We start from the raw sequence: 25,617 nt of genomic DNA, 5'->3' as shown, positions 1-25,617 counted from the left end.
CTTCGCTTCCCGTCATCACTTATTGCATCCCTAGATGCAATAAGTGATGTGATAAACAAAAAAGTGATAAACAAACGTGCTGTTTATTAAAAAAGTTTTATTAAAACTTTAATAGCCACCCTGGCTGATCGTAACATCTAATTTATTATAAAGCAGGGAATCTCTGTCTGTCTGTCTGTCTGAATGCCCTTCGATTTTCATGTCCTTTGATTATCATGTCCTTTGATTATCATGTCCCTCGATTATCATGTCCTTTGCTTATCATGTCCTTTGATTATCATGTCCTTCGATTATGTCCACCACCGTTCATCTTCCATTCATACGTCACACCCGGCGGGTGGGGCGGGTGGAGCGTGCAGTGTCGAATTTGGTGCAAGTTGGACACACTACATGTGTAATATTAATAAACCTTTATTAAACGGCAACCAGCGAGTCAGTGGGGGCCGGGGCTTCGGGGCTCTGAGACTGAGTCACAGCCAGTGTCTTTCCGATGACTTTCACCGGCAGTTTCATCTTCCATTGTGGAACGCAGGACTGAATCATTGACATTCTGTTAAACTGTGCCATTAAAATGTCTTAGAAAGCCTTACAATTTGAACGGCCATCCTCAGGACTGAATTACTGACATTTTGTTCAACTGTGCCATTCAAATGTCTTAGAAAGCTTCAGATTTTCACCGGGCATGCACTCGTAAAAAGACTACTGAGGAGGTGTGAATCACTTAGCATTGGAATGTAGACCTCAGGAGACCACTTACTTTAGACTTGATCGTTCTTCCCCACTTTCCCCTCCATTTCTCTCTCTCTCTCTCCCCACTCCCTCTTCATCCCTCTCCCCCCCTTCCTTCCGTATTTTTGCATCTGTAAAACCTGGGCTGCATGACAATGGTCGCTAAAATGGTAAAAGATGCTGAACACGAGTGCAACAGTTATAGGGATAATCCCCGACGCTGCAATGGTTCTGTCTTTACTAGAATCACTCCATCCAGGATCCATCAGTCCAGGTGAGACCTGCATGGACCCCAATTCGACTTACGCCCTCGACAGACACAGACAGACAGACGGACGGACAGACGGAGGGACGGAGGGACGGACGGACGGAGGGACGGACGGACGGAGGGAGGGACGGACGGACGGACGGACAGACAGACGGACGGACAGACAGACAGACAGACAGACAGACAGACAGACAGACAGACAGACAGACAGACAGACAGACAGACGAGGACCTTCATCCCCTTCCACCCTTCAGATGGAATTTGAACAGTGTGACTCTACCAATGTTAATTGTTCCTATTGAAGTTTTAGCTACTGATGACTGTGATGTGCTATTGGTTCACCTTTTCGTGACAAATGTACTCACCGTCTCTGCAAACTGACATAATGTAATATAATGTACTGTAATATAATATTATTGATGGATATCATATGTTACGTGTTATATCACTATCACTACATTTACATTTACATTTAGTCATTTAGCAGACGCTTTTATCCAAAGCGACTTACAAGGGAGAATAACATTCAAGCTACATTGCGACAGAGACATTAGTGTAACAATAAATACTGCTGGGTAGTGCTAAGTATTTGTAGGTTAGGAGAGGAGGTACTCACTGAAGAGCTGGGTCTTCAAGTGCTTCTTCAAGACAGAGAGGGAGGTCCCTGCTCTGGTCATTTTTGACAGCTCGTTCCACCAACGTGGAACTACAAATGAGAATAGCCTGGATTGCCATGGCCGGCAGAGCCAGGCGACGCTCATTTGACGAGCGTAGCATCCGGGGGGCAACATGTGCTCTTACAAGAGCATTTAAGTAGGTGGGAGCATTCCCAGCAATCACTCTGTAGGCCAGCATAAGAGACTTGAACTTGATGCGAGCGGCCACAGGTAACCAGTGGAGCTCGATGAGCAGCGGAGTGACATGTGCCCTCTTTGGCTGGTTGAACACCAGTCGCGCCGCCGCATTCTGTATCATCTGTAGTGGCTTCACCGCACAGGCCGGCAAGCCTGTTAAGAGGGCGTTGCAGTAGTCGAGACGGGACATCACCAAGGTTTGTACCAGCAGTTGAGTGGCATATTGGGTCAGGTACGGCCTGACTTTTCGGATGTTGAGTAGTGCGAAGCGGCAGGGCCGGGAGACGGCGGCAACATGGTCCGAGAATGTCAGTTGGTCATCGATAATGACTCCAAGATTCCTTGCAGCCTTGGTAGGAACAAGAGATAGAAGGTCGATTTGAATATCAATGTTGTGATAAATACCTTGGCCGGGAAGACCAGCAGTTCCGTTTTCGCCAGATTTAGTTGAAGATGATAATCCTTCATCCATGTGGATATGTCAGCGAGACAATCCGAGATCCGCGTCGAGACAGTGGGGTCGTCGGGCGGGAAGGACAGATAGAGTTGAGTATCATCCGCATAGCAGTGATATGAAAAGCCATGTGAGCGGATGATCGGGCCCAGTGAGGTGGTGTATATGGCAAAGAGGAGGGGTCCTAGCACCGAGCCTTGGGGCACCCCTGTGGTGAGGTTGTGAGGCACAGACAGCTGGCCTCGCCATGTCACACTGAACGAGCGCCCAGTGAGGTAAGATTCGAACCAGGAAAGTGCACTGCCCGTTATGCCCATACTTGAGAGTATGGACAGGAGTATGCTGTGATTGACAGTGTCAAAAGCAGCTGATAAGTCTAGCAGAATGAGAACCGAGGATTTGGCAGCAGCTCTAGCAGTTTTTAAGGCCTCTGTCACAGACAACAGGGCTGTTTCGGTGGAGTGACTAACCCTACTATCACTCTGAGGTACTACTAGTTGTAAGTCAGATGCTCGCCAAGATAGGAAACCGAACCTTGGGTCAAGGGCGGTGTGTTTGTGTGTGTGTGTATGTCTCTGTGCGAGCGTGTGTGTGTGTGTGTGTGTGTGTGTGTGTGTGTGTGTGTGTGTGTGTATGTGTGTGTGTGTCTGTTCTTACCACGCAGCCGGACCAGGTGTAGTGTGTTGTGAGGTTGATGACCTGGTTGTTCTCTGGACGGAGCACAGCCTCCTTCTGGTAACAGTTCTAAAAATTCAACATTTAGAACGACCTTCAGAATCATGTCAATGGACTTTTTCATTGTAGAAAAAAAAGAGAAAAAAAGAGAAAAAAGACTCTCAGCACCCCAGAATATTCAGTAACAGTAATTTTCAGTAACAAGAGCAACTGCGATGACTTTCCTCCCTTCCCGGTGTGTGTATTACGCTTTTAAGCTACTTTATGACACTTATAATCCCTCTCCGAAGCCTCCCTTCCCTCCAACATCTGAGCCGAGTTTCTATGTAGGCGTGTGTCCTAGTTTAATAGCGCAATAAGTAGTTCCATCTGCTGCCGCGTGGTTAGAGCATGATGCCTCGCCGTGGGCGTGTAGGAGTGGCACTAACGGCCTTGACTACACTATATCAAATGTGTTGTTATCATTATTAACTGCTCCAAAATGCATTGTAGTGTTAATTCAATGTCAGGCTGAAATCCAATTTGGTCAAGCCGCAAAAGGGAATAGCGAAAGTGAGGTAATTTATGTATTGAATTCTGATAGTCAACACACAGGGCAGCTGGCAGATGTCAATGTAAATAACTTCCTCCCGCAACAAAACAAACAGCTGCGAAGCATGAATGAGAAGCTCGGGTCAGGTTCGGCTGTTTTCACAGGCTTTATTGCAATCTTGGTTGGTATCGCGACAACGCTTCTCAAAATGATTGAGAAACCAAATGTATAAGCCTTAAAAAAAACAAAAACAACAACAACAACCTTGAACGGCTTTTGGAAAATGAAAGCGTTTTAATAAGGCCCGGGTTCAAAAAGAGCAAAACCTATACGTGGAAGAGGTACTGAATTTTTTGAAGAACGTCTGGCTGTACATCTTCCTCACTCAGTGAAGGTCTCACGGCTGCCGTTCACGAGTGCGTGCGTGGTCAATTCCATTTTCCCATTTTCCCCCTTCTCCATTGACTTCCACTGCATCAGCCAACCGGGCCGTCGAGCGCATTGAAACGGAACACGACGGAACATGACACTGAAAAAAGAAGGAGCCCATGTTGTGCTGTTTTTTCAATACACGCAACCACTATTGTTCTACTTGTCTCACCCTCCGAGCATGATAGCGCGACCAACCGGCGGCGCGCCGTCGCTTTCCTTTTCCTTTTAGCTGCCGTTGGAGATCCATTTTCTGGCCAATAAATTATATACGATTTTTCCAAGTTAATTCAGTTGCTGGTCAAGTGTATGGATCAATCAAGAAACCAACACGCTGAAGCAAGCATCGTATATGCAGCCAGAATTTCCTCTCCGGTGATTATGTTTCTCCCACACTCAAAAAAACACTGCGGCTCCGCCACAGCAGCATCCCGGCGCTCGGAGCGGGCGGGGGAAGTTTGGTTCGCGGGCTGCAGCTGCATTGCTGCGTTGCAACTGAAGAGCGAGATACTCTTCAGTCACGCAAACGAAAGTTAGTGCAAGTACACTGAAATATGAATGGGATCTTTTCTTCCTGGCGCACAAACGCACTCAGAGGTGGGAATTTCCCCGCATTCAGAAAGCGATATATATATATGTATAAATAATGTGAACAGAAACACTCAAACGTGCACAAGCTGATGGGCACAGACTCATATTTTGATATCCTTTCGAGTTCTGTTTTGACCTGCTTCATATTCTAGCCAGAGCTTAAAAGCTATTTTAGCTTTTCGGAGTCAATTTGGGAAAGCCATGCAAGTCAGAGGAGAGGCTGAGAAGAAATGATCATTTCAGTTCTCGACACATCCATCACAGAAGCTACTGGCGTGAGTGTCAGTACATGGGCTTATACCAGAAAGGATGTCTGTTTAGGAGAGCCAGATAAATGGAAAACAAGAAAATCCCTTGCATCTGGTGTCTGGGTTCGCCGTTCTCCAGCATTAATTGGGCTGTGCTGGGTTGACTCAAAGTGTGAAAGATAAAATCAATAAGATATGCACTCTTCTTCAATCTTCAACAAACTGTTTGGCGGGTTACACACACACACACACACACGCACGCACACACACACACTCACACTCACACTGACACTCACACTCGGACACTGACAAGCAGACACACACACACACACACACACACACACACACACACACACACACACACACACACACACACACACACACACACACACACACACACACACACACACACACACACACACACACACACACACTCACCTTTTCAGGCCTCTTGTACACAGCTGGCCACTGAGAGCTGTCATCAAAGTAGAGCAATATGTTCTGACAGCACCGAGACTACGCAGGTTGGTGACAAGGAGAGAGAGAATGTGCAAATGAGACACAGTGAGGGAAGGAGGTGGGGATTGAAAGGGGGAGAGAGAGAGAGAGAGAGAGAGAGAGAGAGAGAGAGAGAGGATGGGGGGGCAGGTAGGGGAATATAAAGGCCGAGGGTGGTCGGGCACCGGAAGAAAGTGAGAGGGTGTGAGATTTACACAATACAAATTGTGATCAAATCCGCAGGCGCAAAGCGACGGACATAAAAAGGAACAGAGGGGGCAAGAGAGGGAGAAATTAAACACACAGATGGAGGAAGGGAATGCAGATGGAGGAAGGGAAGGGGAAAGAGGACAAGGTACGTGACAATAGTAGGGATGGCCCCGAGGAGGATTAAACTCAGCAAGGCTGAAAGAACGCTTACATAAACTTAAAAGATGGGAGAAGGAATTAAAAAACAATGAGAACAATCGATCAGGAGGGTGAAAGAACGAACTAAGCAATAAAAAGGAGATAAAAGGCATAATTTAACACAACAATGTTGTCAGAATCCGCTACAGAGGAACAAGAGAGGCACTCCATCGGCACAATATGGGACATTTAACCGAGACACAAATCTGAACGAGTCACATAAAATAATGTTTGCTCAATATTCAACATATTTTCAGTGTTCATCATGAAATGACAAGGAATGACACACAAACAATACTTAAACTTGACACTATTGACTATTTAGCTGTAGTTCCCGATCAAGCAGTATCCGATTGTCTTCATATAAAATATTTTCGTCTATCACGATACCTTCATTTCATGACGATTGCTATATATATATACAGTACATGTTATAACATAGTGTGTACATCAAATCTTCTTCCTCTTCCTCTTCCGGCTGCTCCCGTTAGGGGTCGCCACAGCGGATCACCCGCCTCCAATACCTTCTGTTCTACGCATTTTCCTCCCTTACACCGCCCGACAGCATGTCCTCCCTCACATGCATAACTACACAAACACTGCAAAGGGAAACACACACACAAGCAGCAAACACACAGAACAAAAAGTCCTCCTACCTTCAGGTAACGGAACCGGAAGTCCAGCCGCCCAAAGTCAGTGAGAAAGCAGAAGCGCGTGAGGAAGACCCAGTCCTGGAGAGAGAGAGAGAGAGGGAGAGAGAGAGAGAGAGAGAGAGAGAGAGAGAGATGAAGGGAAGAGAAGTAAAAAAAAAAAATTCAGTAAATAGGTCGAGACAAGGGAGAACAAGGTGGACGGCAGCATTACCTTGGAAGGGTTAAGCAGGGGGCAGGCAGGCATAAAAAAAAAAAAAAACAGCAGAAGAGAGGGCTGGTCCAGTAAAAGGGGTATTGAGTTGGCCAATAAAGAAAATAATGGGTATAGTGGGAGAAGAGAAGAAGGGGTGGTTGTAAAAATAGAATGAGGGTGTAAGTCAACGGGGGAGAGCGGTAGGAGGTGAGGAGAGGTTGGCAAAAACAGTAAACTTTCACTAAAGATATAGAGCGAGGGCACAAAAGGTGTTGGAGGGTATGCATAAATAAGGTCCAGGGCTGGAAGGGAAGAGACAGAGATGTTCCATCCTTGATATTATTCAGCCATGAATAAAAAAACAGATAATAGCGCTTATCATGTTCCTTCTGCAGGGCTTATGTAGCGATATTAAAGAAAATCTACTTATTTTTCAGCTTCTTCACATATAGAAGCAGGTTCGACTTGAATATCGGATGTCAGTCTGCTGACTGTTTAAAGATTTAGAAACAGTCTTGTTCAAAGTTCAAAGTGTTTTATTTGTCAAGTGTACAGCACAACACAAGGTCATTCGGTACAATGAAGTTGTTGGGGCATGACAGGCAACAACTGCGTAGTGGGCATAAAAAGCTAAAATAACAAGGCAAATATAAGGAGGAAATAATGTTTTTTAATAAAATAAGAGTCAAATGTTACAAATACGGGTAAGAGGTCGCAGTGTATGTACCTACAATTTAAATAAGAAAAATAATCCTAAAACGGAAACTAAAAATTGGAATATTGTAGCAGTTCCAATAGAAATGGGTCAGTCTATTGCACAAGATATGGATATAAATATAAAGTGAAGGAGTGCTGGTGGATATGTACATGTAGTTGTGGTACATTTCATTTACATAGGTGACTACAGATGTTGCAGGTTGAGAAGTCTGATGGCCTGAGGGTAAAAACTGTTGGTGAGGCTGGTAGTCCGTGCCCGGATGCTCCGGTAACGTTTACCAGATGGCAGCAGCGTGAACAGGCCGTAGCCTGGCTGGCTGCAGTCCTTTATGATTTTCCGTGCTTTCCTAAGGCATCGTGTGCGGTAGTTGCCTTGCACGGAGGGGAGGTGGCAGCCAATGATGCGCTCCGCTGTCTTCACCACCCTCTGGAGCGCCTCGCGATCAGCAGCGGAGCAGCTGCCGTACCAGGCGGTGATGCAGCCAGAGAGAATGCTCTCAATGGTGCATTGGTAGAAGCTGGTGAGAGTCCTGACAGACATGCTCAACTTCTTAAGTCTCCTCAGGAAGAAAAGGCGCTTTTGGGCAGTTTTTATTGAGGTCATCACATATGAACACACCGAGGAACTTGAAGCAGGAGACTCTCGCGTGCCCTTTGGTACTGGGACAATGGTTGTCTGTTTGAGGCAGATGGGGACTGTAGACTGGATCAGGGGGAAGGGGGAGGGGTTTCTAGATGTCCGGTAGTTGTGAATAACAATGGTCGAGAGTCTGATCACCCCTGGTAGGAAAGTTGATATGCTGGTGATATTTAGGCGAAACTTTCCTCATATTAGCCCTATTGAAGTCACCACAAACAATAGAAGCTGCCTCAGGGTGAGCGTTCTCCAGTCCATTGATTACTCCGTAAAGGTCCTCTAACGCGCGCGTTTTATCCGCCTGTGGCGGTATGTAGACTGTCGTCACGGTGATGAAAAGTGTTCATAATCAAATTAATTGATACATGGATGAAAAGATAGCCAATAGATGGATGGATAGATGGTCCTTGAGAGTAAATATGGGGTCCTATGGTGTTAAATCCACGACTGTCCTGGTTTATATTTTCCCAATGTATCTTTTAAAGCGGCAGTTGGAGCATTCTCATACAATACAAAACAAAATTTTGTAAAACCAAAACCAAAACAAGTCAGACTGTTAAAATGAAAAAAAAATAAAAAAAAAAATGGTCAGGAACCGTTCATCAGAAATATCCTATCCTATTTCTTGCACATATTTTCTGGGTTGTGTAGTTGTGTTGTTGTTGCTGTTTCTTCCACACAGCAGTTAAATAAATTGGGAGCGGAAATTGTATGTATACAGCTGTGAGCGGGGGCAACTCAATGCATCACGGCCTGAACACTGCATCTGAACACATCGTTGCTTACAGCGCATGATATACGGACGCATCATCACGTGTATGATTTATAGACACGCTGCATGTTGCAGGGTGCGCTGATAACCCCCCACCGAGCAAGGCAGAAGAAACCGTTCTGGTGTTTTGCTCTAGAAACACCCATCCATCCATCCAAACACCCACCCACCCATCTATCGACTCACTGATGCGAAAGATTATTTGTAATTTGAAGTTGGTCGTGGCATTTGCACAGTATTATATATTACTGTACAGGACGGACCATTCTTTTTGGATATTGCATTATTACATTAAAATCTGAGTTTGGGTTCCAGTCATTTTTCGGTCAAAGACAAAACAAGAAATAACACCCCATCTAACACAGTGTCTGCTCTCTAAACTTCATACTGATACTATTATGTGGTTTTCACTTACATTCAACCCACACACACACACACACAAAGCTGCTTGGCTTCTATACACCGTAAAACTTAATTGTCCACTAAGTTATCTAAATTTACACCACCCCTATTTGCAGTTTTGGACTTTTGACTTTCCCACCGACCAACAAACATATTGTATTTACAACTTCTCACTGCACCATTATACTGTAATTACAACTGCCCGCCCTTCTCTCCACATTAAACAAGCGCAGTAATTCCTCTGCTTGGGAATAAAGCGTTACCAGAGCTGTGTAGCACGCCCAGCTCCTCTGCTACCATACATCACAGAAAACAAACCCACGGCCATATTTCACACCCTGCCAGCCGGCTCTGGCCCGACAACCTCCGGACAATAACTCATTGCAAAACTCCGACACCCACTAAAGGTCCACTGCCTAACTAACCGACTCCCCTCCGCTGTGTCCGTAGTGACGCTCACGGCTGTTGCCATGACAACAGTGACAGCAGAGGAAGGGAGTCACTGGCCCGAAGCCCTGGGAAGAAGGGAAGAAAGTGATAGAGAGAGACTGGGAGGGGACGGGAGGGGGTGGTCTGGCTAGGATGAAGTGATACGTGCACAGATGGGTGAAGGATGGGGGGATGGAAGGGCGGTGGAGGTGATGGGGGTGGAACTGCGATGTATCATTTGACTGACCAGGGACTCGGACTATAAAAGACTCCCTTGTTTGGCCTTAAAACGCATACACACCAATGAGCGTGCATGCACACTCTACCACGTCGCAAATGTTCCCATACCCACACACACACACACGCACACACACACACACACACGCACACACACACACCTCAAAGACATCATCAATTCCCTCATTATTGTCATAGCAACCACCAGACCACATGCCTTAGTTTGCAGCTGCCATAGAAACATCAAAAGGCCAAGCCATCCATTCAGAAGACACAAACACTCTCATTCTGTCCCCGTCTCCCTGCATTCGTCCTTCAATTTACCTCCTTAGTAACGCAGCCGCTTCACAACTCTGGCTCAACAGCTCTGCTCAGAGAAGCTAATTAGTTGGGCTCCAAAAAACTCATTCTTTCTTCCTCCAACACACACGAAGGACATGCACACAAGTCACAAAGACACAGCCATGCATACACACAAACCACATATGCATGGATACATACACAAATACAAATAAATACCTATACACAAAAGACACACACACACACACACACACACACCACACACACACCACACACACACACACACACACACACACACACACACACACACACAGACACACACTCTGGTATTACTATACTCTTGAGAACATTCCACTGAGCATCACTGCTCTGACCAGACTTAACTGATAACTGTATTAGACTGGGGAGGATTGACCTCATGTGCCGTTATCTCTGGAAGGCACACACACACGCACGCACGCACGCACGCACGCACGCACACAGATAAAGAGGCAAAGAATGAGATATGAGAAAACATAGAAACCACACACACACACACACACACACACACACACACACACACACACACACACACACACACACACACACACACACACACACACACACACACACACACACACACACACACACACACACAAAGTAGAGAGAGATACACAGGCATCCTCAACAACACAGAAATATATTCATGAACACACACACACACACACACACACACACACAAGCATACACACACGGACGAACCGACACAAGTACACACACAGATAAATAGACACGCACAAACAAACAATGCATTTACATTCCACACTAAAGTTCCGATTTAATTCAAATGCTGCAACTGTCACGTAAACAAACAAATAACAAACAAACAAATTCCAATTCTCAATCTTAGATTATTTGGCCAATCGATTGGCTGTGGAATGTATACACCTTAAAGAGCAACTCAGATGTTTTTGTGAATTTACAATCTTGGGCTCATGGAAAAGATGGTTTAAAAAATATATATATTTTTAGGGGAAAGAAATACAGGAACAATGTAAGTGTTTTAAATTTGCGGGAAAAAGGCAATTAAAAACAAATCTGTCCAGTGACTTCACCGGTGAGTCTCTCTTTCTAAGGTAGTCGTTCAAGTAGGAAACAAAGGAAAACAAAGATAAATAAATCTAATATAAATAAATATACATATAAATTAAATAGAAACACACCCTCTCTGAAGAGACGCTGGACAGGCGTCGGCGTGCCCCCCCTACCAAATACATTTCTGTGCCCGCCCCCAAACATTATTCTATAATAAAATGGAAAAATGTCATAACTCTGAATTTTCTCTGATTTTCTTTGACCACTTGGACCACATTTTCGTGTTGGCAGGCTTGCGGAGTATTCATTGACTAAATGCACATTTAAAATAAATACATTCCGGCGCGCCTGCAGCACTGTGCGTACCACAAGCATATTTAATAGATATTGAATATTTCCGAGTTTGGAGTTTTGGCTGCTTCCAGTTTGCATCTGGATTGCTCAGCGTGCCACGCTGTATGGAGTGCGCCGCTCGGTCCGGGAGGGTTTGCTTTTTTCACTTCATACGAGTAGGAAACTAACTGAAATGAATCTAAAATTAGAAACACACTGATTTTTTTTTTTTAAATAACAGCCTCTCTCCGTGGGAGACCCCTGGGGAGCAGTAGGAATGGTGGATCTCTCATGGAGCAGTTGGGACCAGGTCTCTCGCAACGGAACCGTCTCTAAAGCTCGGGCCACATTACGAGATTTTCCAATGATTTGAGATTGGGCGCCTGGGGTAGTCGTGCGGTAGAATCATAGCTCCCATAGATCCCAATCGCCCAGGTCATGATTGGATCAAACATGTTTGATTTTTATCGGGGCTAGTCTAAAATCCTTTGGTGCGCGTTTCAAAGCCTCAAATCGCAGCGGCAATATTCAAAAGCCAATGAGATTGTCCGCCTGCACTATGGCAAAGGCAAAGAAAGCGGCAAGTGGGCGAGTGCGGACTTCTAGCGACTGGTGGTGTCTCATGATTGTCTTATTAGTGTGTATGCACAAACAACCACAGTGTGAGCTGCGTGTTTGCTTTGGTCTCAAAATATCGAGAGAATCGCGCGGGAAGATCCACACCCTCACGAGAGCTGGAGTACGGCAAAACTCTGCTCATCTGTTCCCCGCCTTTAGATTTGTGCTCCTCAAAGAGGCGTTATGTGTGTGCACAGACGAGACAGAGCATCTCCAAATTTCAGTTGTTAATCTTTTCATTGTCGTTCATGGTTGGAAGAAAAAAATGTAATGTGGCCCCAGCCTTGGCTGAGTTTACGTAAACTTAAATCAAAATACATTCAAATCTAAAAATAAAACAAGTGCCCACACATACTTAAAACTCACACAAAAGTACATAAACACACTGCTCTACTATGCCAAACACTAAGCTTAGACAACACACAGCATTACAGTACGACTTATTCACATGTCACATTTTTTTGTAGAAAAAAAACAAACTGCCTTGAGCTTTTAGCGTGGGTATAAAAAACCCCACATTGCCTCCCTGACAGCAGCTGCAGCTCAGCTGATGCTACGATCCTATTTACATTAACCTCATCGTGATTGGTCAGCAGAGCTTTTCAGAAAAAGCAAAGCCGCTTTCAACCCTTGGGAGGAATCCCAAAGGCTTACGTAAAAAAAAAATAAATAAAAAAAAATCAGTGGAAGTTGGGAGTAAAACTCTGCATACGACTTCAGAAGTCAGCCTCTGTCATTAGTTCTAAGCACAGACACACGTGAGCCTAACACGGTCAAAATCCCATTCGGCGAGTCTGCACCGTGCCAGTGACAGTAGCTGTGAGCCGAGTACCTCTGCCAAGCCATTACCTCCAACTAAAGAACTGTCACCCTCCCCAACACCTGCAAGGCCTTTAGAGCCAGTAATGGATGTGTGTATGCATGTTTGATTGTGTGTGTGTGTGTGTGTGTGTGTGTGTGTGTGTGTGTGTGTGTGTGTGTGTGTGTGTGAATCTGAGGAGCTGAATCTGAGGAGCACATACTGGCCTGTATTGCTTTTCTGTTCGGTGTTACTGTGTTGCTGTGCCGTAATGTTGTTGTATATAATGTTGTGTACTATACTGCATACCTCACACACATACTTCCTCACTTTAGTCACATGCCACTTTATTACACATATCTGTATATACACAATAGTCTATTCCTTTCATTTCTATTTTGAATTCCTACTTTGTATATTACCTTTTTTTTTTACTTTTATATTATTATTTTTTACTAATTTAATTGCGTTTTAGGAATCAGTTAGTTTGTTAGTTTAGTTTGTTACTTAATAAGTTCGCTATTGTGCCTTAGTACTTATTGTGCACAATCTCTGGGTGCAATGCAATGTCATTTCACTACATATATGTATGCTTGTATGTATATGTATGTGACAAATAAACATCTTGAAACAGTGTGAGATATCCCCACAGCCGCTGCATTGTGATGCAGTCATTCAGCCACGTCTGTGCATGTTTGTGTGTGTGTGTGTGTGTGTGTGTATGTGTATGTGTCTGTGTCTGCAGGAGGGCGTGGTCATGGGTGTGCCTCTGTGTGTGTACCAACACCATATTAATCAAGCGCCGTGCTTCAATGCAGTATCCAGTCACTACAGCTATCCAGTGCCTCTCTCCCTCTTTTTCTGTCTGTCTCTTCTTATTACTCTCTTTCTCTCTTTATATTTGTGCTTTCATCTCTGTAGCATTCTGTCTCCTTGGATCCCTGTTTGCTTGCTAAGCCTCATTAACAATTAATTACCAATCAGCCAGTCAAGTCACCCCTGGACCACTGGGCTTCTCAATGATTCATTAGTCGGGGTTACACAACGACGCAACACAAACACACTCACGCACCAACACATGCATGAAAACACTGTTACATCAAGCACAGTCTTCCTCTGTCTCCCCGTTTCTGCCATGTGCACACGCAAGCCTCGCGGGCATGGGCACGGATAAGGAAGGTGTCTGCGCAGGCATGTTGTGACAGTGCATATTAATGAGGGCTCACACGCACACTCGCACGCACACACACACACACAATGTGCTTGTCAAAAATCGTTTTTATTAAGAAAACCAATTAACTTTTTAAAGGCTTCTCTTAGTGCATCAGTGTTACTACGCCTCTGAGAATAATGATTCTAAAAATATGAGAAGAACAAAAACAAAAGTCCCGAAATCCCTGTCATAGTGATTGACTCTCTATGAATCTTTTCAAAGTGTAACCTAAAAGAAAACCCCACCGCAGGCCCACAGAGAAGGCCTCATTAACATAGAAACCCCTTATTAATGTCAGGAGGAATGATAAATAGGCGTTAACTTTTTTCAGCAATCCCTAGGTTTAACACTCTAAACACTTACTCACTATACACTGACTTGTTCCTGAAAATGTACAGCTAGCTTCTGTTCTACTGCTACCTTCTGACTGCTCCACTTCCATCTTCGGTACTACTGCTAGATTCTGCTCGATGGCCAACTTCTGTTCTACAGCTTCCAACTGCACTAGTGTCCTTTTGCTCTTTAGCTTCCTTCTGCTCTATGACTTTCTTCTTTAAGGACTGGTGGAAAGACAGATGAGAGGACTCAATAGCACCACTCAAGAGACAGGAACTTTGACAGAAGAAAAGTACTTTACTTGAACAGGATCGGCACACAGGTAGACAGACAGCGGAGCAAACAATCTGACAGGGAGTTAACATAGTGAGGTAGTTTGGTACACAGGTGGTGAGAAGATAGGGTAAACAATTCGGTTGGGAGAAGGCAAAGGTGAGGTCCAAGAAACAGAGCAGGGAATCCGAAATACCAGCACACTGGGAGACTAGGAAAAAACACTGGAACACTTGGCACATGGTACAAAGATGAGCTGGCACAGAGAGAATGGTACACAAAGACTAAATACACTGGGGAGGGAAGACTAACAAGGAACAGGTGAAACAAATGTGGGCAGGGAAGACAACCACACAGACGGAAAACAACTAAACCAGGAAGCAAAGACATTAGGGAGCAGGGCAGGACATCACAGTACCACCCCACCCCCCCTCTAGGGACGGCACCTGATGTCCCAGGTTGGTCTGAAGGTCTGCATCCAGAATGTTGCTGGAGGCCACCTATGACTTCTCCTCAGGACCGTACCCCTCCAAGTCCACCAAGTACTGCCTTCTTTGACCTGCCTACGACTGCAAACCTCTAAGAGCCGCTTGACAGTATAGACCGGCCCTTCATCGATGATCCGGGCTGGTGGCGAGGGCCTGGAGGCGCTAACCAAGGGGATTTCCCTCACAGGTTTGAGTCTGGTCACATGGAACCTTTATGGATCTGGGGAATCTGGGTCGCACAGCCACAGGATGAAATACCTTTAAGAGAAGGAAAGGCCCCATAAACCGGGGAGCCAGCTTGTGGGATTCCACAGTCATACCCTCTACCTAGACCGGTACATGTAGGTGGGGATCGGGAATCGTCAGCGGTCAGCCATCTTCTTGTAACAGGCCGCGCTTCTTAGGACCACCTGATGGGCCTGGCTCCAGAATGAAGGCCTGAGCAGAGGGGGCGGTGAACTCCATTTCCAGATCAGGGAACCGCAGCGGCTGGTACCCATAGGAGCATTGAAAAGGAGAGAGGCCAGAAGCAGAGCTGGGTAAGGTGCACATGTTCTATCCAGATGAGGTGCTTGCCCTAGGTGGTCAGATTCTGGACGACGAGGCACCGGTCTCCAGCTCCTGGTTCAGCCCCTCCTTCTGCCCATTAGCTTGAACAGAAGGCCTTTCAGAACTAGGAGATGAACTGTGGCTCCCGGTCTGACACTACATCCCAATGGAATCCATGAAAACAAAAAACAAGGGAAAAAACTGCCTTTCCTCTCTCCTTGGTGGAGGTCAACTTAGGGAGCAGAATGAAATCTTGGTGAATCTGTCCACCACAGTTAGAATGATGGTGTTACATTCAGAGGGGGGTAATTCCGTGACAAAGTCCAAAGAGATGTCAGATCAGCAGCTATGGAGAACAGGGAGCAGCTGCAAGAGACGAGCATCAGGAGACCTTGTTGTCCCCAACCTCTCGCTCTCCATGGATAGCCACCAGAAGCAATGTTTTACGATGAAGAGGGCCGCAGAATTCTGGAGTGACAGGAGGAGTGCACCCAATGAATGACCTGGGAACAATGAGAGGCAGGGACAAACAACCTGTGGGACAGTCGTCCGGTACTTGGGCATTAACACTCGCCTGTCTCATCCTTTCTTCCATGCCCCACCTGACCGCCCCCACCACACAGGAAGAGGGCAGGATATTGGCGGGAGACTTATAGGCTGAGTTGGGGTCAAACAGATGAGACAGAGCATCAGGTTTAGTTTTCTGAGACCCGGGATGGTAAGATATCGAAAAGTTGAACCGGGAGTTCAACGGGATTTGAGCCATTTGGTGGGCCGGATGTACTCCAAGCACTTGTGGTCAGTCCAAACCAGGAATTGATGCTCCTCTCTCTCTCTCTCTCTCTCGCTCTCTCTCTCACTCTCTCGCTCTCCTACCAATGGCGCCACTGCTCCATGGCCACCTTAATAACCAGCAGCTCTCTGTTCCCCATGTCGTAGTTTCTGTTGGCGGGGAAGAGCTTCCGCAAGAGGAAGGTACAGGGATGGATCTTGTTGTCCTCTCGAAACTGCTGGGAGAGGACTGCCGACACCCACGTCTGAGGCATCAACCTCCTTTATAAACTGTTGATGAGGATCCTGCAGTGTGAGGATGGGAGGGATGTGAAGCTCTCCTTCAACCTCTGGAAAGCCTGTTCAGCTTGGGGGGATGACAGGAACTTGACCTTGGAGGCGCTTAGGGCATGCAGCGGGGCGGCAAAAGTGCTATAATTCCTCATAAAATGTCTATAAAAGTTGGCAAAGCCCAGCAAACGTTACAACTGTTACTCGGTAAGAGCACTGACCTTTGCGGGATCCATCTGGATGTTGCCCACTGAGACGATAAACCCCAGGAATGCAATGGAGGGGACGTGTGTGAGAGAAAAATGCATTCCATCAACTATTTTAAATGAGGACAAATGTCCTCTACCTCAAGAGGGGGGTTTTGAAACATTTGTCTGTTTCCCCAGGAACCCTCCAGAGTTTATGTAAAGAGAAATGTTTTTGCTCCCTACAATGTCAATTCTAACATGAAAGAATCAGAGCACATTTGGCCCTGTTTATCTTCTATGGAGATGAAGAAACTCAACAGAGGAGCCTAGAGGTGCATTGTCTCTCTCTCAGACCTCTGACCCAAGCCACACCCTCTGTTGTTGTATAAAGCCCTCTTGATCAGAAATAAGATCAGACTGGTCTGAACACTGCTTTGGAGCAGTACTGAACCTTTCTCTTTATTCTGCAGAATAAATAATCCTGAATATTCTCAGTTTTGTTTTCTTGTAGCGGGCAGATTAACCTCACCCATCATTGCGGAAGAATTTCTTCCACATGTGGAACTTGCATGAGGCAGTTTCGCCTACCACACCTCACCCAAGTCGTGTGCTCAGGGACCTCCGGCACAGAGACACAGGCGATGGAGTTTAAGATCCACAGTTTATTGTAGAGAGTGGGTGAAGTGGAATAAGCCCAAGACGGATGGACAAGTGTCATGACAAGGGCTCCTCTCCTGAGTGTGTGTGGGGATTGGGGTTTTACCTGTTGCTCATTAGACCAACCAACAAGAAACAGGTATGCAGCCACACTGATCCTGGACCGCAATTACCTAGACCCAGGTCAGGTGTGGCTGCTCAAACCACACCATCCCCAGACCACATCACATTTCTCAGCATTTATAAAGAGCTGGCTGTCGGGGAAGTACTGAAGGACCCAGCGGACGTGCTGGACGTGAGTCTCCTCATCTGGAGAGAAGAGGAGGATGTCATCCAGGCAGACGAACACGAGCAGGTCCGGCATGTCTCGAAAGACGTCATTTACCAGGGCCTGAAAATAGCTGGAGCATTGCTGAGGCCAAAGTATGCCCATTAGGAGTGTTATAAGCGGTCCTCCACTCGTCCCTCACCCTTTCCCTTACCAAATGGTTGGCATTTCTTAGATCGAGCTTCGTAAAGCTCTAAGCACCTTGCAGTAACTCAAATTCAGAAGAGATAAGAGAGAGACGGAACCTGTTCTTGATGGTGATCAGGCCTCAGTAGTCAATGCAAGGATGAAGCATCTTGCACTTCTTTTCCACAAAGAAAAAGCCACCACCACCACCAGCAGGGAAGAAAGATAATTCCAGTAGCCAGTTAGGATTCAATATACTTGCTCATCACCTCCATCTCCGGGGTTGACAGAGAACAGAGGCGTCCCTATCGGGGGTGAAGTACTTGGTAGCAAGTCAATCGCAGTCATGGGATCAGTGAGGTTGAGGTAACAGGACTCCAGAGAGATCTGGCAAGTGAGAGTCCCACAATGCAGGAGGAGGTGTGGAGAGAGAAGACTCCTATTCACTCGTTAGCCTCGCCTTTTACTGGGCATGTGGAGATGTGACCCAGTTGAGAGCAGTAGATACATCAGCCCTCCAGCAGTTTGTGCTGTCGCTCTTCCAGATTGAGCCTGGCTCTCCCCAACTGCATGGGCTCCTCCGACTAATTTAAATAAAAATATTTGCCATTTGTTTGCATAACCATGAAAGAGTTTTTTTTTTGTTTTCTCTCTCTCTCTCTCTCTCTCTCTCTCTCTCTCTCTCTCTCTCTCTCTCTCTCTCTCTCTCTCTCTCTCTCTCTCTCTCTCTCTCTCTCTCTCTCTCTCTCTCTCTCTCTCTCTCTCTCTCTCTCTCTCTCTCAAAGAGGAAAGCTTCGAATGGGGAGTTAAAGTTTAGCTGCCAAGGTATGGAACTTAATGGCGTAGTCGGTTGGCCTGCATGATAATGAAAATCAGCTATAACATTGCGATGATGATATGACTTTCAATAAATAAACAAATATTGAAATGTTCATATTAGCTTTACAGTTCTTGTCTTTCTGCTTTAATTGGTACACTGCTAACATAGACCCAAAACATTGGATAGTCTATGCCCACTGAATAAATAAATTAAATAAATTATTTCAAACATGTCTTTATTGAAAACAAATTGCCCATGAATATCCAACAAATTTAACAGAACATAAGTTTAAATAAGAGATTAGAACCATAAGAAATGAAAGTTAAATTTACCCTTCATTTCCATTTAAAATATTTTCTTCTAACCTACAAAAACACCTCTTGAAATAAAAAAAATATCTGGGGGGAAAACAACACAAATTAGAGTTTTCCGAATTCCCGTGAACACAGCATCACTTCCAAGTTTTCTGAGTTCCCGTGGCATCATTCTCTCGGACGGATAAAAATTTCATTTTATTTAATACAATTATTTTTCTTTTTCATCACATTTCAAGCAGTCTTTTGCGTTGTGTTTATTGCACATGTTTATTGCACATGTTCATTGCGATGACGATGAAAATACCAGTTATCGGTCAACACAAGTAGTCGGGAATGCCCACCCTGGCGCCTCGGCCAGGGGTCGCGTGGTCGAAGATCTTGCAGAGGGAGAAGGTTGGAGAAGATCGCCAACAAAGAGCAGACAGGGGAACCCCTGGACCACTCAGTGGTAGCCCTGGCCTCAGCTGGGCTGGCGAGGTGGGAGATGGGGTACGCTACCTTCAGTCGCTCCCATGGAAAGGGTTAGGTTACCATTCGGGTCTGGAGAGGTGAGGTCCCGGGGCCGGCCATGTGACGATGGGGGCTGGAGCCAGAGCTGGAGCGAGGACTGGACCTGGAGCTGCCACTGGGTCGTGGGCCGGATCGGACCTCCAAACAAGGCGAGTATTTCACTTAACAGGTTGGCTTGAGGGTTCAGTTGTTGTCATAAAAGCCTAACATGGCCCTCTTTGCGGCGATAGCCTGTCCGTGCACCACTAGTTGGTTATCGAGTGCAGCGCGGACAGGATCAGAGTCAACTGAGTCAATGGTCTTGGCCACGACTGAAAAGACAGGTGGAAAGACAGGTAAGAGGACTCAATAGCATGACTCGGAGACAGGAACTTTTATAAAAGAAAACCGACTTTACTCGAACGGGATCGGTACACAAGGAGGCAGGGATCGGAGCAAACAATCCGGCAGGGAGTAAAGGCGGCGAGGTGCTTCAGTACACAGCTGGTCAGAAGATAGGGCAAACAACCCGGCGAGGAGAAGGCAAAGTCCAGGTCAAAGGCAAGGTCACTACAGTTTCCTTCTGCTCTGCTGCTACCTTCTTCTCCACAGTGTCCTTCTGCTCTTCTCCTCCCTTCTGGTCTACAGCTTGTCTGCTCTGCTGCGTCCTTCCACTCGACTGCTTCCTTCTTCTCTACTGCTTCCTTCTTCTCTACTGCTTCCTTCTTCTCTCCTGCTTCCTTCTTCTCTACTGCTTTCTTCTTCTCTACTGCTTTCTTCTTCTCTCCTGCTTTCTTCTCCTTGCCTGGGTCAAACCCTAAAGTGGTTCAATTCTGTATTTCTTGCTGAAGAGGTCCTTAATTGGGGATGCATGATGTGCTGGCATTGGACCTGAAACCTCACCAAAACAAGGTACTATGTTGGAAATGACATAAAAAATTTTAAAATAAAAAAACTGATATAAAGAGCCATTTCAAACAAAGGGCTCAGAAATAACAATGGACTGGTGGCCGAGGGTCACTTTTTCATTATTATTACAGGCCTGTCAATTATTGACTTTCCCAATTCGGCTACTACAGCTATTTCTTTTTCCCAAAAGAGCTGTCTGTGTGTCCACTGTGTGTGCATGCCTCTGTTCCAGATGAAATTCAACTGTTATACATTAAATGGCAGTAACATATACAACTATTTTAACCTCCATGAAAACTGTTTGTAGGTGATATTATGTATAGCCAACTTTAGATAAAATCAAATAAAATTAAATCGTAATGTCATCTAGGCTCGCATTTTTATTTTTATTTTATAATTGTATTTATTCATTTTAATATTATTTTATAATTATGGTAATCAAAACACTTGTCTTCTGGCCCCGTCAGATTCAAGCCTTCATAAATAAAAGCTAGTCTATTTTCTAGATAGCAGAACATCTCGAAATGATAAAAAGTGAAAGGTACATTTGAAGCATTGCGTGTGTGTGTGTTCACATACTGTATACTCCTAAACTAATGCTTTAAGTCTTATTTTTCCCCAAAGCACTACTTCACAAGGGGGTGTTTTGCTGCTGCTGCTGCTGTCTAATAGTCTGACTGGCTCACATTATGAGACGGGCATGCTAATTGTGTGTCTCTACTAACCTCATTTAAACTACCAACGAGCTCCCCCCACAACCCACGGAGACGGCTGCTTATGTTTGGCTGAACGATTCATTGATTTCCTACCACAATTGCAAGTTGTAGGAGCGCGATTTCCTAATTCCCTTTCTATACGACCCCTACCTACAGTGAGTGCCGAGAGAGAGAGAGAGAGAGAGAGAGAGAGAGAGAGAGAGAGAGAGAGAGAGAGAGAGAGAGGGGATGTCAGTAAGTGGTTAACCTTGGAGCATGAATGCGCCGGCTGATGAAATTGATGATGTGTTTAAAAGGGCTCACAAATAGTACACACACGCACGCACGCTAAGCCCTGCGCAGCCTTGTGTCATTTAAAGTGCAGTGATGTTTTCCTGAGCTTGCAATTTCAGAAGGGCTAATTGTTAATGGGATTTAGAAAAAGAAAAAAAAAAAAAAAACTCCTAATGGGAAAATTGGTAAAACTTGTGATGTAAAAAGCTGTGATGCGTTTACTCTGAGGGGATCCGTTCTCGGTTATATCGTGACACTATATTTTCTGTCCCCGGCGGAAAATTATATTAAAAAAGTGCAGAATAATTGATCGCGCGGTTATGTGTCCATCATTTATTCATATTTACATTAAAATACAATATTAGAAAACTCAGACCAGATTCCATCAGAGTTGCATCCATCAGAGAGAATTTCAAAGTTGAAACCAATGCCAACTTCAGCCTTGCTGCCATGTCATAAGCAGCAACTTACCACTGGAGCCTGAAGGAGCTCAGCATTTAATTCAACAGCATTTTAATAATACTTTTTTTTCTCAACGCTTTAAAAAGTGTATCCTACTCAGTCTACACACTCTGACCCCCCTTGCTTGTATGAGGATTTAAGACGGTGACTTCAATAACTGATCAAATATTTGGATGAACTGACGGGCGTGACGCCCCGGACCGCAGCAAAAAGACCGGTCTGATCAGACGGGTCGGAGCACTGATCCGGGTCAATGAAGTGGGATTTAAACGTATATACGTATTTTTTACGTATTTATTGAACCGAGATCGACGTTTTTTTTTTTTTGCCACGTAGCCCTGTTCGTTTTGACACGCCCTTCTTACGTTAATGTTTCCCTTCGCTACGCGGCCCGCGCACAAACATCGGTTCTCAATGCAGGCGTGCTCTCGACATGGGCCCCCCCCCAGGGGTCCGTCAAGAGGATCCAGGGGGTCCCCAGCAAAATGATTAATGGTTCAACTTCATCATCGTAATTGCATTTGGTAGGTGCCGTTATAAAATGTGCAATATGGATGCAATGGCTGACAAATGCTCTGTGCTGCATGCCCAGCATGCTGACAGCACAGGTTAAAAAAAATAAAAGAATAAAATAAATAAATAAATAAATAAATAAATAAATAAATAAATAAATAAATAAATGAGCAATTAGACAGACAGACAGATATATAGATAGATAGATAGATAGATAGATAGATAGATAGATAGATAGATAGATAGATAGATAGATAGATAGATAGATAGATAGATAGATAGATAGATAGATAGGTAGATAGGTAGATAGGTAGATAGAGAGATACACAAACAAACAAACAAACAAACAAACAAACATAAATAAGTACATAAACAAAATAAAATGTACAATAATGTTTCTGTTTTTCATCGATCATAAAGACAGGGATGGAAGTTCGGACCAAAATCACATCCAACAGCTGTTAACGTCTCAGGGTCTCGGGGCCACGGGGTCCGCGGGTCTCACGCCTATGGAAGTGGGGCCCCGAGCGGGAAGGAGGTTGGACCGCCGGGAGCTGCGGGTTAAAGGTCATTCACTCCCCGGTGCCGCAGATCAACTGGCTTTATTTATTTTTTTTGATTTGATCCGAGGAATAGAAAACACAACCCCATCTTATTTCATCCCAATTAAGTGACGATCCGTGGCGTCGGAGCGGAAGCGGGAAGGCGGCGAAAGGCGCAACTTCTACCGAATAACGTGTTTTATCCCCCCCCCCCCCCCACCCCTCCACCCCGCGGCGGAGCGTTGACACCGCGGTGGTCGTGACGGATCGTTTTTTTTTTTACTCATAAGAACGCCTCGCGCTGCCGGTTTTGACGATGAAGCCCGCGCGCTCCGGGACCGACGGGAAGCCGCCCCGGCGAGCCGCGCACACCTGTAACGGCTCGACGGGTCTCACGCGCGCACACGTACACACACGCACGAACACACACACGAACACGCGAACACACGCACACACACACACACACACACACACACACACACACACACACACACACACACGAACACGCACACACACACACACACACGAACACGCGCACACACACACACACACACACACACACACGAACACGCACACACACGCACACGCACACGCACACACACACACACACACACACACACACCACCGCAATCAACGTCAAATATTCATCTAAAATGGACAAAATAACCGCTGTTTAATGACAGTAAAAATAAAAAATGTGATTTTTAAAAAAAATGGCGTGCAGCAGCAGCAGCAGCAGCAGCAGCAGCAGCAGCAGCAGCAGCAGCAGCAGCAGCAGCAGCAGCTCCGTGCCGAACAGGCTGATCGCTTCAGACCAGCAGCATCCCGGGAAAAGTCACTCGGGCTCGGCTGTGACGGAACCCGCCGCTCCGCCGGTCCCGGTGTGCGGCGGCGGCGGCGGCGGCGGCGGCGTCACCCTCGCAACCGGCACCGCGTCCGAGGGGAGAAAAAAACCCCAGAAAACAAAACAAAAAAAAAAAAACAACAACAAAAAAAAACCGGACCCTCACCTCTTTGGTGTTGACGACGCCTTTGACGTATTTCCCCGCGGCGGGACCGACGCAGAGGACACCGAGCACCGCGGCCGCGCACCAAACTCTCCCGCAGAAGCGGACCTCCATCTTGGCGCCGGCGCTCGCTCGCTCCCTCCCGTTCGTTCCGTCGGTGCGTGCGTGGCTCGTGCTCCTGCCGGGCTCCCCGCTCCACCGCCGGAGGCTGCACTTCGGGCGCGCGCGCGCGGCGGGGAGAGGACGCACGCGCCGCTCTCTCGCACAGTCTCGCGCAGTCGGCAGCGGGTGCGGGCGCGCGCGCTTCCTTTTGGGGAGGGGTGCTGGGGGGTGAGCGGGTGGGTGGGTACCGTGGTGGTGGGGGGTAAGGGGGAGGTTGGTGGGGGTACCGTGCTGGGGGGTTAGGAGGTGGGCGGTGGGGGTACCGTGGTGGTGGGGGGTAAGGGGGCGGTGGGGGTACCGACCTGGGGGGTTAGGTGGTGGGTGGTGGGGGAACCGTGCTGGTGAGGGGTAAGGGGGGGGGGGGGGGGTACCGTGGTGGTGGGGGGTAAGGGGGCGGTGGGTGGTGGGGGTTCCGTGCTGGGGGGTTAGGAGGTGGGTGGTGGGGGGTAAGGGGGTGGTGGGGGTACCGTGCTGGGGGGTTAGGAGGTGGGTGGTGGGGGTACCGTGGTGGTGGGGGGTAAGGGTGGTGGTGGGGGTACCGTGCTGGGGGGTTAGGAGATGGGTGGTGGGGGGTACCGTGGTGGTGGGGGGTAAGGGGGCGGTGGGTGGTGGGGGTACCATGCTGGGGGGTTAGGAGGTGGGTGGTGGGGGAACCGTGGTGGTGGGGGGTAAGGGGGCGGTGGGTGGTGGGGGTACCGTGCTGGGGGGTTAGGAGGTGGGTGATGGGGGGTAAGGGGGTGGTGGGGGTACCGTGCTGGGGGGTTAGGAGGTGGGTGGTGGGGATACCGTGGTGGTGGGGGGTAAGGAGGTGGTGGGGGTACCGTGCTGGGGGTTTAGGAGGTGGGTGGTGGGGGAACCGTGGTGGTGGGGGGTAAGGGGGTGGTGGGGGTACTGTGCTGGGGGGTTAGGAGGTGGGTGGTGGGGGTACCGTGCTGGGGGGTTAGGAGGTGGGTGGTGGGGGAACCGTGGTGGTGGGGGGTAAGGGGGCGGTGGGTGGTGGGGGTACCGTGCTGGGGGGTTAGGAGGTGGGTGGTGGGGGGTAAGGGGGTGGTGGGGGTACCGTGCTGGGGGGTTAGGAGGTGGGTGGTGGGGATACCGTGGTGGTGGGGGGTAAGGAGGTGGTGGGGGTACCGTGCTGGGGGTTTAGGAGGTGGGTGGTGGGGGAACCGTGGTGGTGGGGGGTAAGGGGGCGGTGGGTGGTGGGGGTACTGTGCTGGGGGGTTAGGAGGTGGGTGGTGGGGGAACCGTGGTGGTGGGGGGTAAGGGGGCGGTGGGTGGTGGGGGTACTGTGCTGGGGGGTTAGGAGGTGGGTGGTGGGGGGTAAGGGGGTGGTGGGG

At 47.1% G+C, this 25,617-nt stretch overlaps 1 protein-coding gene across 1 annotated transcript in view; it reads right to left on the bottom strand.

Moving 5' to 3' along the window:
• tmem145 (transmembrane protein 145) overlaps positions 1-24,232 on the bottom strand; it is a gene marked incomplete at both ends in the record, with an annotated part of 46,129 nt that extends 21,897 nt beyond the window's left edge. The window contains 4 exons of the mRNA XM_080005886.1: positions 2,963-3,049; positions 5,219-5,296; positions 6,343-6,417; positions 24,122-24,232. Of these exons, the coding sequence (XP_079862012.1) occupies positions 2,963-3,049; positions 5,219-5,296; positions 6,343-6,417; positions 24,122-24,232 (351 nt within the window). The remainder of the gene's footprint in view (positions 1-2,962; positions 3,050-5,218; positions 5,297-6,342; positions 6,418-24,121) is intronic.
• Between the last annotated feature and the right edge of the window lie 1,385 nt (positions 24,233-25,617).

This window comes from Zeus faber, assembly GCF_960531495.2.
Source record: "Zeus faber genome assembly, chromosome: 8".
NCBI classification, from domain to species: Eukaryota; Metazoa; Chordata; class Actinopteri; order Zeiformes; family Zeidae; genus Zeus; species Zeus faber.
This window is presented reverse-complemented; position numbering and strand designations above follow the sequence as displayed.